Source organism: Malaya genurostris, chromosome 2, assembly GCF_030247185.1.
Source record: "Malaya genurostris strain Urasoe2022 chromosome 2, Malgen_1.1, whole genome shotgun sequence".
NCBI classification, from domain to species: Eukaryota; Metazoa; Arthropoda; class Insecta; order Diptera; family Culicidae; genus Malaya; species Malaya genurostris.
In genome coordinates this window covers 31,161,128-31,175,505 of record NC_080571.1, presented here as the reverse complement: position 1 = coordinate 31,175,505, position 14,378 = coordinate 31,161,128, and the positions used below count along the sequence as shown (strand labels likewise).

Sequence of the window (14,378 nt, the reverse complement as noted above, 5' to 3'; positions counted from 1 at the left end):
CTCCAAAGCGCTTGGAAGCGTTGTTCTGGAGTTAACCTATTCTTGATGATTTGCCCAATAATACTAAGTGGAGACGGCACTTTACACTGTCCAACGCAACTTTTAGACAATAGCGCAATCCCTATTGAAAAAAAAACGAAAAACGCCCGTTAAATATAAATCTTCAAGTTTTTCGGATATAGTAAGTGGACAGTTCTCAGAATTCGAACATAAATTGTTGAAATTTTCTGGAATTCAACAAAAGGCCTACTTTAGTCAGCGTCGACTATTCCTCAGTATAAGGAGTGTAATAAACGGCAATAAGTCGCGAGAGTTGAATGACATTTACAATGTCACTGTCAATCCATTCATTTTTCAAAATATTCACGTCTAACATTTTCATTATTCACAAAATCATGATTAGATTCAGCAAGGATGGTTCAAAATGAACGATTTTTAAAAATAGAATCAATATTAATGGAAATGATTCTAAACTATTCATTATAATGAACAATTTTTTTTCGGCGCAGTGACCCCGATTCTGTAGTTGGAACGAGCGAAATACAGATTCGGCGTGAATATTTCCAGTGTTTTTTTTTTCAGCATAACAGTAATAACACAGACAGTGGTCATTCGTGCAAGGCAATAAAAAGCAGTCTCGAATCAAGGGTTTCGTTTTCTCAAGCAGTTTCTATGCGAAATAACCAAACACCAGCCAGCTTTCAATTGTTACTTTCTCGCATTCATTTACTTGTAATACACTTTATTCATTTCGGTTTTTTTTTGTGGTTTTTCCATGTACGCGCTTCTTGCTAATCGCACTAGCGTATCACCCCTCTACACACTATTTCGCTCGTCGTTTCGATTCTACAGCGTATTGGTTTCACCGTTATTCGCGTTCTTCCATTATCCCATTCTTCCTAGCGCCTATTATCCTTATCAGTTTCCTGCCACGCTACTTATTGCTACTTTTCGGTTACAGCACTCCTAAATGTGTTTTATCCTTCCCCCCATTCCCCACACGCGGTCACCAGCACAAAATCAACAATATGCCATTTTGTCTATAGGTTTTTTTTCTTTATTAATTTTTGCTCTCTAATTTTATGTGATTTATTTTTGTATTTTTTATGACTTTTTTTATACAAATGTCTTGTTTTTTTTTTGGTTTGCCATATTATTGATTTCTAATGTCTCAATCCGAATTTACCGCTTGTTTGCTGCACTCAGTTTATCCTGTTCGCGTTCTGGTTGCGTCTTAGGTGTATAAATATATTATTTTAGGTTGCATTACTCATTGTTTCTATTACTTCGATTAATGATTAAAGAATAGAATGCATCCTTTCTTTATTATTTGTTCCATAAGGAGACAGCTCCCTTCGTCATGTGTCGCTATTAGTCGCTAGGGCGTGTATTTGTTAGTGTGTACTGTAGATGTACTAACCTGTACGTGTGTGTGTGTGTGTGTGTGTGTGTGTGTGTGTGTGTGTGTGTGTGTGTGTGTGTGTGTGTGTGTGTGTGTGTGTGTGTGTGTGTGTGTGTGAGTGTGACAGTGTATGTATGTCTATGTGTGTCTATTTAACTCAGTTCTTTGCTGCTTGAATATACCGTGTGTTGTTTCCATTAGTAGTAGTGGTATGACAAATTTATCTAATCCAGTCACTTGTTAAAACCCCCTCCCGACGGAATTCTGGCTAGTCTCCGCAAGAGGAGAGTACTGTGTCAGACTTGTTACTGTGTGTGTGGCTGTGAATGCAGTTTCATAATGGTTTGCTGAGAACGATACCGGAGATGTTTTGTTTTTTTTTCGTTTCATGTTTTTTACTCTTTTTTTTTTGGTATTTGCCAAGCTTTTTTGCTCGTTTTATTCCTTGCCGTCTGAGTTTCAAACCAAAAACAGAACCATAACAGCTATTTTTCATTGCCGCTGTACACCTTTCTAAAGGGATTTTCTTTTTGCAATATTTTGTTTTGCTAATTTCCGTTTTTTGTTTGCTGGTAGCATTTTTCTTTCTTTTTTTTATTACTTATCAATGTTCCTTACTTAGGGTTTTTGTTTTATTATCTTACCTTAGCCACTAGTATTTAGTCATTAATTTAATTAATTTACTTCTGTCCATTAGTTATAATTCTATGTTCATACTACTCCACCATCCGCCCATATTCTTTTTTAACGTTTCGCGTTACTTAAACATATTGTTTCTTTTATTTTTTGTTTATCTCATTCCACTAGTTATTTATTAGCACTATCAGTTACTATGTACAGGAAAACATTGTCCAGTTTCATTGTCTTCATCCTCAATTTTAGTTTATTTTTAAATAAAACTTTAATAAATTAAATTGTTGGTCTTACCATTCGTTTTGTCTAGTGTGTTTTCTGCAGCATTGCTCCATTTTGGATTGCCCCCCGAATTGTCCCTAAATAATCTTTTCTGATCGTTTTGCGTTTTGTTTAGCTCTCACAAGCTTCCATTTATTTCTAACGAAACAGCTGTGATTTGGCGTATTTTCTAAGTTGGTGTCTTACTACAGCTCCAATGCGCTTGCTTTTTCATTTCTTTTTTTTTTTGGTTGCCTTTCGCGCTTCCTGTGGTACGTGGAACTGATTTAGTTTTACTATAAAGAGATTTTTCGTCGTGTGATATAATGCACAATGTAAGTATAAAAATGTATGAATGTACAATGTGTGTGTGTGTGTTTTTTTTTCTTTTAGTATGTGTAGTTGATTTTCACTAGCGGTGCTACGAGTAATTTGTGTAATGCAGTTAGTTTGTAATGGTAATGAAATTTCGTTACATCCTCCTGCTTGTCTCGAGAAGGAAAAATAAAATTAACTAGGTTTCGATTTGCTACGGTATGCTTTGGATGGCAGCCACGTGTGCCGTTCGTGCGAAGCTGCCGAACAGAATGACAGTGAAAGGAAACACGTTTGAAATTATCAGCAAAATCAGTCGATATAAATATTTTCTCTCATCTCCTTACAATTTACAAACTAGTCCCGTTCGTCTCCACCCGCACGGTACGGATGGGGAAACCCCTCTAGCTTAGCACATACGATTTTCTATCCCTACAAAATGTACACAATGTTTACTCGAGCTGTACACTACTATCATATTCCCGCGTGTAACAACGTTTCTGATTACTGATTAGCCTTATTCTCCTCTATATTAGGTGAACTATACAATCCGCATTAACACAGTCCTATTGTCCAAAGAAAAACCGAGTGGTATCTCACAAAACAAAAAGTAAAAATAATTAGAAACTTAGAAGAAACGGCGGTGTACGCTATACGTAAGTAAACAATGCAATTACAATTCCAAAGTAAGAATACAACTATCATTTTCAGTTCACCTTTGGTTGTTTTCTTTATTGTTAAGATGCTCGACGATAAAAAGAAAACCTAATAAAAACTGGCAACCAAGCCTAGTGTGCCGAATGTTAGTTTGAAAGTTAACAAAAATGATAATAATATCCTAACCCAGGAAGTACATGATTTCATTTCATCCGGACGCTCGGTAATCGAAAAACTGTAATGCAAACTTAATTTATAGGCATTGAGAAAAGGGTTCATGTGCCCTATTGAAGCGCCTAGATCTACATCGTTTCCATCTGTCACATACCACCACACGTTGTTAGAGCAAGGCTAGTCATTCAATTTTTTGACCCCAATGGAAGAGAACATGTTGCTTTGTTTCTGTGCATTTTAGTACAAGATTATAGTAACAGATATTCCTGACATAACCTCACTAATGTCACTTTCGCTTGATGCCAAACCTTTCCACCCTAACTGCGCTGTCAAACCATTTGTTTGAAGCCAGTTTCGAACCTAGTTTCAACGTGGTTTTAACACACTTTACCTTATATTTCCGGATCCCGAAGTCGGATCCAGATGAAATTCAGGTATTACGTATGGGACCACAGTACCTTTCATTTGAACCTAAGTTTATGAAAATCGGTCGCGCCATCTATGAGAAAAGCTAGAAAACATATTTTCATTTTGTCGTGAATACGACTTACTTTACTATGGGGTGCCTTTTCAAAATTAGTCATATGGAAGAATGGGCAGAACTTAATCGTGAATATCTCGACTGGTATTAATGGTAGCAACATAATTCTTTCACCATTTCATCAAAAATATGATCAGGAATTTAGGATAATATTTTGAACATTGTGAAATAACCACAAACAACTCAAAAATTAAGCTTTCTCAAAATTTTAAAATAATGTGGGAAACTCTATACTTTCGCTTGGGTTTTTCGCGCAAGGACGACGATTTTGAGGTAGTCAGGCACATATACTCAACTGAATGCGTATAAAAGGGGAACCGTGGTGAAAATCGATCATTTCTTTTCGTGCGTTCGATGGTAGCAGACGTCGTGGGAGTTAAAACTTCAACCAGCAGTGACGAAGAGAGCACTTTCTGCGTGGTTAAAACCTCAAACGCTCAGGTCGCAACTCTCATTTGCTTTTCGGTAGTTGTAACGAGGTTTAGAATTCAGAGCCTGCGAGCTGAAACTGGATTCTGGAACTGTATTCCGGAACTAATTTGAGTTTCGAAATTGCAGTTATTGAAACTGGATTCTGAGTTTGTTATTGGTACTAAATTTAGTTCTTGAACTCAGGATCCAGTTCTTTATTCCAGACTTCTTCTATTCGATTTTTTTTATAACCATAATAATACTCCTCAAGAATTATGAGGAAATTTACTTTACTGTACTCTATGCAACCCATTCTGGTAGTCATGGCGAAAAATCGTCTTCAAGTTTCAGAGCTTAGTTCTGGAATATGGGTTTAGAGTTCAGAGTCTGCGTGCTGAACTAGCTCAACTCGTCACTCTTCATCACGAACGCTTTCATAAAAAGTTCTTTTCAGAGCCACCATTTTTTTATTATAAAGAACTATACTGCTTATTTCATAATATTTAATTGCGTTTCAGAATGTTTAATGTAACTAATTTATAATTTAGTCTAGGCGCATCGTTTAAATTTCTAGTAATGGAAGAGAGGAAAGCTTGCACAATTCAAACAATCGATCAACTACCAATTCGAATTCGGAAGCATAAATAAAGCGTGTCATATTCGTATTCACGACATCCAGTTATGTCTCTGACATTACACACCCGTACTTTTTTTGCACAATATACCCCATAACTCCGGTACCGGAAGTCGGATCCAAACAATATTCAGGAATTTTGTATGAGACTACAAGACCTTTCATTTGTGAATTTGTGAAGTTTGTGAAAATCGGTTCAGCCATCTCCGAGAAAAGTGCAAAAAAACGTCACATACACACACACACAACCATTTTGCGTACTCGACGAACTAAGTCGAATGGAGTATGACACTCGGCCCTCCGGGCCTCGGTTCAAAAGTCGGTGATTGCATAACCTTTCTATATGAGAAAGGCAAAACATTTTTTTTTTTAAATTGAGTGAGTTTAACTTCAAATTTCAATTCCTTGCATTCAAAATAAAGGAATTCTTATTCGTTAATGTTTATACACAAAATCATTCTTCTTTCTTTTGAAGAGGAAGCACAAAAAAGTGATTCAAAACCGTTCCCTTTTGACTGGTTTGAATCGAGTTAAATTTGATATCCTTAGAGCAAATTCAGCAGCTAGAAGTTTTATATGAAAGATCTATAATAGAGCAGAAACTGAAACAAACGTATCCCCAGCAAACCGTTCTAGTTTTTTCTCTTCGACCAATTTTTCTGTCAAATTTAAAACTGGTCAACGATGCCGTTCTATTTGTTGTATATTTGAAACACGAGTAATGTACGATTCAGACGATCCGGCTTCTTCCGTCACCGTCACCGGAACGTCAGCCTCCGTCAAAATTAGTCAAATGAGTTTTCCCTTTGCGCATTCACACGATCCAGCAGAGATCCGGAACGTCAACGTCCGTCAACGGCAAGCTCCGTCAACATTTCTCCGAAAGAATATTTGACGGACTGTGATTATCGCACACATGCACGATTCATATGATTACGGTATTGAGCTGACGTTTGTTATGTATATGTACTCGGTCAAGATCGCACTCTTAAACGAAATATACCACATATAAGTAATTAAACTTATTAGTAGATTTGCAAAGAACGTTACGTTGTTGAGTGGAACTAATTGTTTTGTTTTTTTCTCTTTCTAGTTAATTTTGAAAGTTATTTATTCGATTAAAAGGTAGAAAACAACAGATCGATTGGCTTCAAAAGCTCCCAGATTTTGTATTAGTGGAATAAAATTGTGCGAAACTAAATTCTTCAAATTCTGCGTGTAAGAAAATGAGATGACGGACACGGATAGGAAACCGGATCGTGAGAATCAGAATGACGGTGACGGACGATGACGTTCCGGTGACGGTGACGGAAGAAGCCGGACCGTCTAAATAGTACTTAAAACACTGCTGGGGCTGCCAGTTTTTCTTGTTATAAAATCCAGATTTAAATTTTGTAACTGGCATAAATTATGCATCTAGAACTAAAACACTACTGAATATGCCCTTATGTTGGACTTTTCACTTAGCATAATAGAAACCAAAAAAATCTATTGAAAACATTATGATTCATGGTTTCAAAAACCGAATCTAGGAACGGCAATGAAAAACAACGTATTCTTGCATTCTTAAATTCGGTAAGAATATTCCGAGAATGAAAACGCACTGCAACAAGTATTTTTTTCACTCAAATGTTTTAAAATTCAACGCTTGCTCCGATGTATGAATAAATACGAGAAAACTCATGGCCTGAGTAAATTTTACTCAAATCCATACTCAAAATTTTACATATTGTTCCAGTTTATGAATTTTAGTAATCGCAACTCAAACCATGAGTTAGGGCATATTCAGGAGTGTTCTAGTTCTAGATGCATAATTTATGTCAGTTTTAAAATTTAAATCTAGAAATTATAACAAAATAAACTGGCAGCCCCAGCAGCGTTTTATCTGTGTTTCAAATATAGAAAAAATAGAATGGCAGTGTATACTAGTTTTAAATTTGACAGTAGAACTGGGCGAATAGATAAAACCAAAACGGATTGCTGGGGATACGTTTGTTTCAGTTTCATTTACATTATAGACCACCCATATGAATCTTGCAGCTGCTGAATTTGCTCTTATGTTCAAAAAGCGTGTTATAGGATTAGAGAAATCAGCCGTTTTTCAAAGAAAAGCGAATCTAACATTGACAGCAAATGGAGAAAAACATCGATGAATGTTTCGATTCTGGTTTCAATTCCTATTTAGAAATCATCGTATATCATAAAAACAATTTTTGATAAATCGATAAATTGTTGGTTTATCTTCAAAAGGTATGCAATTTTATTCACTATTTCACTTTGTATTATACTATACAGATAAAAATATTTTGTGAATTTACATTTATTTTCATGCACATATTTGGAGCAGGCAATTGAATGTAAAGTTACATTACAAAACTAAGCGGTTTGTAAATATACAGTCTTGTTCAATGAAAAACTAAACGAATCTCAATGTAATTTTACATCAATCGTGGTTTTAAATCAGATTTTCGTTTCAACTGATGTCTATTTCATAGTACTATCGATTTACATGTCGTGTAGGTTTCATCTTTTCTTTCTGTGTAAGATTTAAACTTTTGTAGAATCCGAATTCTTAGGCAAAATTGCAGGATTTTAAAGCATTTATTCGTAGGAAAGAGATACTCGATTTGTTTACTTTTGTGAGATTCACCTTTCTTTGAAAAAACAGCTGAAATGAACTTAGCTTCAGCAAGCCAAGTAAAACCAAAATCACGTGCTTGCTTCCTTCTAAAATGGTTGCCATTGATCGAGGCATGTTTATTCTGAATAAATGTCGCGATACCGAACCGTTACCCTTCAAGCAAATTACCAACTCAAGCAAGCCATGAGGTCTGCCTCATCTGTTTATTTTATCATTGCGTGGTGTTGACATTCTATCAGTTGTTGTTTGCCTGTTACGCGTGATGAAACAGTATCGGGACATCGTAATTAAGCGTTTTTTTGAACCGTGAGCGACTTGGCAATATACTTCAGCCGAGGAAATTGCATGGGATCAAGCGGAACTATCATCTGCCAATAACAAGAAACTTCCTCGATCGATAACCGTGCGGTTGACAGTTCAATGCATAGGGCACTGGTCTTGCAAGCCTTTCTTAGTGTCAGTACACACTTGGAGAAAATCGTGTAAATTTACGTCTTTATAGATGCACATAAAGGGAGCGTCGTAATTCTCTAAAATTCACAAGTTAAAGCATGTTAAAATAAGGTATAGCTTTAACTTTACCTTTAACAGTTAATTACATAATAATAGATGTAATAGTGTTTCATTGCCGAAAAAATTTGCTAAGGCTGTAAACCATTTCGTGGTTCATTTTAACTTTTGGTTGAAATCTGGCATTGGAGTGGTTCTTTTGATGTTGTCAAAAATAACCCTGCTCGAAAGCATGGTCATTGTTGACAGATCGATGGTTATTTTTCGACAATGAAAAAAATCTTGCAAAGAAAATTCTTTAGTCAAAATTATTTCCAGTGCAAAATAAACCCAAATAACATTCCATCCATCAAACTTTGAAATGGGCCGCAGTTTTAGTTAAATTTAACTACTCGACACAAAATAACCACTCAAGTGTCAGATTTCAACCAAAAGATAAAATTATTTCGCCACGTTGTTCATTATTATATCATTTTAGTAACGTTAATTGAATTATCTTTCAAATAAAGCTGTCTAAAACCTAGTTGAATAAAATCTTCCTGTTTAGATTCGATAAACGAATCGATCTAATTTATGATAATTTCGTAGTTTCCGAAGCACTACACCGACGAGCCATTCGCCACCAATCGAAACAAAGTGTAATCAGATAGGGCGATGTTCGATAAATATAGCGGTTACGGCAGAACTTCCCATTTTAACGTTTCCAAACATATTTTCATGACTTTCGAAGCGTAGGGTCTAGCATTGTCACTTGTGGTGATGATCTTTATATTGCGGTCGGTTTTTCTCACAATGGTCTATATACGCCACCAGTGATGATTTTACCCGTTTGAAGCAGCTCATAATAAAAAACGCACAGGTATAAGAACGGGCAAGATGGATCGATCAAGTTAAGGACGACCAGCGGACCCTTGGCAGCTACCGAGGCTGGCGGCGAACAGCCAGGTATCTAGTTGAATGGAGACGTCTCCTGTATAAAGCAGAGACCCACGTGGTCTACGTCGAAAAGAGTAGAGGTAAGTAAAGTATAACAAAGAACGCCCAGTGGATCCCACCAAACGCACTTTTTTTCTATCGTCAGGGACGTTTCTTGTCTTCCAAGTCAAAAAGCCCATTGTTTAACCAAGCATACCACTTTTTGCATGTTTACTCAGCGAGAACATGTTCACCGTGAGCCTTCACTAAAATTTAATGACTTTCCGTGGCACTGTTCATGCAACTATGAATAGCTAGCAAACGCCAATATATTGTAAAAAAAAATTCATACAATAGTATGACCTACATTGTCAGCAAAATCTGTCCATTTCGGAAAATTGCATAGCATACTACAGCAGAAGACACTGAAATCAAAATTACAAAGATGCGTTTTTATTTTTATCTGCACTGATCGGTAATGCACGTCTGAAAACTGATACTGAATATTCTCAATGATTATATATTACTTTCCGAGTAAGTACTACTACTACCACTGCACAATCGGTAAATGGTTTTCCGCTCATGAAACACTTTGCATAATTGTCCGAAAATTTTTCCTATGTACAAATCACATAAAACATAAGTTTGCATTTGTTTTTCGTTACCTTAAACCTGACACCACGAAGCGTCAAAAATTGGAGATTTCCTACTAGTACTACGATAATAGTAAAGCCAAAGTCGTCAACTCTCATTTGCCCTGTCGGGGTTTTTTTTCTCTCTCTCTCTCTCTCGTCCCTATCCGGTCACTCTATTCGTGAACTTTGCACTGAACGCGCGTCGTTCTCATCCATTGATTTTGTTTTTCGTTTTTTTTTTTTTCATAGACCTACTCTGTCCCCACCCGGCCACAACTGTCAGTGGATTATGACCGGACTGGGCTGAACACAAACCCCAACCATGGGTGATTCGTCCCGGTCGTTGTTCGCCACGGCGGCGGTCGCTGCCGTCCGTCCGAGGCCTTTTGAGCTAGTACTACTACTACTACTGCTGGCACCGCCACCGCCACCATTGCCACCGGTGCCACTGCCGACGACACCCACACCACCAGCACCGACAACGAGTGAATTGGGCCCGGAGATAACACTATTGCTGGAACTGTTACACATCGGCCCAACTCCAACAATGGGCACGAGTCCCAAAACTCCTTGGCCAACAACTCCTGTCCCACCGGTGTGACCCATCAGGAGGGCCGCATCGTTCATCGAAAACGGCGCATAAGTTGCACTGTGCGACAGTAAACTCCTACTGCTTCCGTTGTTGCCACCGCTACCGCTACTACTGCTGCTGGTTCCCCCCGTCGGATGGTTGCTAAAACTACCTGACATGAGAGCGGCTGCCGCAGCCATAGACGAATCAATCGCTTGGCCACCATGCGTAAGGCCCCCCAAATCGATTGGCAGTGAAGCAGGGGCGTAACTCTTGTGACCTAGTAATTGGTGCTGCTGTTGCTGCTGCTGAAGATAACGATTCCTGTGGTAGTGGTTCGGATTCGCGGAGGCAGTTGCTAGGACCGAGTGCGGCTGAACAACCACCACCGGTGGATCACAATCCATTGCTAGCGGGTTTGCAACGGGATTGCTGTTACTATTGGTGCTATTGTTGCTGTTGATACTATTGATGCCGGAAACCGTACTACCGGTTCCAGTGGTACCACCTAAACCGACGGCGGCTGCCGCCTGCGAGAGTAACAGCATACTCGCCGATTGTGACTGAGTCGGGGGTTGATGCTGTGACTGTTGCTGCTGCTGTTGTTGTTGTTGTTGTTGTTGTTGCTGCTGTTGCTGTTGTGATGGTAGTTGCTGTAGTTGTTGTTGTTGTTGTTGCTGGTGCACTGACTGAGGTTGGTGTTGCAACGATGGTAGACCTGAAGCGAGAATAACCATCATCAGTTATTGGTATGTTGCAAGAGTGTCATGAATACTGAAAAAATCATCGAATACTAAAAAAGCTATTCAATTATACACTAGCAATCGATAATCTTAAGCATATTTACAAGTCCTGTAAATAATACTAAATAATAAATGAAAAAACTCCAAATTCATTTCTCTAGCTCAATATCTATGACATGGTAAAAATTCGCCTATGCATTCCATCATTCGATACATTCAATTAAAGTAATATCTTCTATCGTTTTTTTTTCAGTGCGTTGATACAAAGAGAAGATTGAAAATCAAAAGGATTCGATTCGAATATTTGCTTCAATCAAACATTAATATTAGCAATTCCTTCTAGACAAAGTCATCGATATCAAACACAAACTCGGAGGTTCTATCGAGATTTCTCATGAGATCTAGTATCTAAAACGGATTTTACGAATCTTCTCGCGCGCAAGCTCCAAGCGATTTCCCCAACAAACATTTTAGATAACGTTTTTACAAAAACAAAATTCGAATTGACAAGCGATTTGTAACTGCGGACAAAAAACTTACAATTTTCTGTTTAACGTGTAAGTTTGCGATTTCATCAATAAGGCTACTGACATTTCTCCTGAAAGAACAATAAAAACCTTTGTATTGACTGTTCAACAATTACACTCGTATAACATCAAAGCAATCCCGAAGTAGAGTTGATTTTTTACATCCAGTGTGAAAAGTTACACCCATAAAAAAAATGTAATCGGAAAAATTTCCACTCGAGACAAGATAGTTCGGTAAAACGAGTGATTCAGTACTACGGCATGCATCGCTTTTTATTTCGGGAATCGAAAGCCAGACCCAGACTTCACCTGATACGAACCTATGCGCCTAGAGGGCGTTTTTTAAGTGCCACAACCTTTTTCATATGAAAAGGCACAAATATGTAAATTTTGGTTCAGAAATTTTTATAATTTCAGGGTGGCAAGTGAATTATCGATATCAATTTTCCGGTTTTCTCTCGGTTTTCCCGGTGTGCGAGACTAAAAATTCCCGTTTTTTTTAACATGTCCAAAAAAACATCGAGAGTTGAGAAATAAGTATTTTTCGGGTATCTCCTTGGAACTACGTTTAAAACTCTCATCCACAGTTTGTTCGGCTGCTCGGCCATCCATGGAAGTTGACCATCAATGTTAACTTCCCTCTCTGAGCAGCCTAGATAGCCGTGTAGTGTCGGTAGCGGTTTCCCAACTGCTAAGAATAACGCTACGGTCCACCTGTACCGGTGGTATAAGTCCACCAAACAGGTAAGCCGTGTGGCATCCGGCGGAATTATTTTTTTACCAAGAATTGATCCACTGGTTTCCTATTCCATGTCGTAAAAGGCCACAAAAATAGGAACTCCTAAGTCAAGGTGTATTTCCGTGCCGATGGCTGAATGGCTGCAGGAGGTTAAACATTGCAGTCGTGAACGGAATATCTTGGGTTTTTCCCTTACTGGATACACGCAATGCTTAGCAATCAACTTCTTTGATCATCGCTTCGGTAGGCCAGAGATTAGAAAGCTGAGTGTCTGTGGGTGTCCTCAAGGTGGTGTACTATCCCCACTTTTATGGAACCTAGTCGCTGATGGTTTGTTAAGGAAACTTTATAACCTTGGATTTCCGACTTATGGTTTTGCCGACGATTATCATATATTGATGACCGGTATAAGCATTAACACTCTCTTTGATTTAATGCAGCAAGCCCTGCGATCTGTTGAACAATGGTGTTGTCAGGTTTGGATTATCTGTAAATCCGGGCAAAACATCAATGGTGCTTTTCACTCATCGTAGGATAATTACAGGAGCTCGTCCGTTGCAGTTCTTTGGTTCAGGGGTCACTGTGGTCGATCAAGTTAAATACGTCGGGGTTATTCTTGACTCAAAACTGAATTGGTCTGCTCACATTGATTTCAGGATTAAAAGAGCTTGCATGGCTTTCGGCCAATGCAGACGAGCTTTTGGAAAATCATGGGGACTCAAACCCAGATATATTCATTGGATCTACACAACTATCGTTAGACCAATTTTAGCATATGGATGTCTTGTATGGTGGCAGAAAGGAGAAGTCGCGACAGTTCAGTCAAAGCTAAATCATCTCCAAAGGATGGTCCTAATGGCGATGACAGGAGCATTCACGACAACTCCTTCTGCTGCTCTAGAGGCGCTACTGTGCATTAAACCACTACATGTGTTCCTAAAACAAGAAGCATTATCTTGTGCATACCGTCTTAGGGTTACAGGGCTTTGGAAAAGTAACCCATTAGAATATGCTACCAGTCACACTCGCTTGTGGTCTCAAATGTTTCCGTGGGATGAGTATTTACTCGCTCCTAGTGACCTAACTCTCACAAGCAGTTTTCCTTTTAAAACATTCAATGTGAGCTATCCTCTTCGTTAGGAATGATTGTCTGGTTGTCTGGAATGACAACTTGATGAACACATAGTTTGTTTTACGGACGGTTCTCTGTTGAATGGTCGTGCTGGTGCTGGTATCTACTGTCGTGAAATAGGCTGGAGCAGTCTCATTCACTTGGTAGATGCTGTACTGTGTTCCAAGCAGAAATCTACGCAATTCTGTGTGGAGTACAATCGGCACTTCAGCAGAGGATCTGTGGTAAACGTATTTATTTTTGTTCCGACAGTCAGGCAGCCTTAAAAGCACTCAGTTCGAATGACTCACGGTCGAATCAAGTGATCGCATGTCGAACTCAAATTGAAGACCTCAGCATTTCAAATGCTGTTTACTTCATATGGGTACCCGGCCATTCTGGTATTACTGGAAATGAATGGGCTGATGAGTTGGCTAGAGCTGGTGCAACGAATGATTTCGTTGGTCCTGAACCAGCTTTACCACTTTCAACTAGTTGGATAAAGCACAAGATACGTTCTTGGGCTGCATCCAAACATGCCAGCTACTGGCGCAGCTTGCAAACTTGCGCTCAGACAAAAGCATTTCTACCAGATTTAAATCTGAAAATGTCAAAGTGTCTACTGCATTTCTCCAAGTATCATTGAAGTATTCTGGTCAGAGCTCTGACTGGACATTGCAAACTCAATTATCACATGGCTACTATTCAACGTGCTGAGTATTATTCGTGTGATTTGTGTGAATGCGATTATGGTACTTCATATCATCTGATATGTAACTGTCCCGCATTGACGCAGCTACGTATCCGGGTTTTTGGTTCTCCATACATGGTTGAGTCTGTGTATGCGGAGCTAAAATTGAAGGATATTCTCTCGTTTCTCACCCAATGTGGTAAGGAGCTATAGTCAGAAGGGTTCATCGTTCTTCCTGGAGTGAATGAATCCCTTCTGTATTCACCT

General features: G+C 38.6%; 1 protein-coding gene across 7 annotated transcripts in view; it reads right to left on the bottom strand.

The window, feature by feature from the left end:
- Positions 1 to 699: 699 nt before the first annotated feature.
- Positions 700 to 14,378, bottom strand: part of LOC131430208 (serine/threonine-protein kinase minibrain) — a 213,480-nt gene continuing 199,801 nt past the window's right edge. For all 7 annotated transcript variants that reach the window (XM_058594957.1, XM_058594958.1, XM_058594960.1 and 4 more), the window contains one exon: positions 700 to 11,018. In XM_058594957.1, coding sequence (XP_058450940.1) covers positions 10,009 to 11,018 — 1,010 coding nt within the window. In that variant the 3' untranslated portion in view covers positions 700 to 10,008. The remainder of the gene's footprint in view (positions 11,019 to 14,378) is intronic.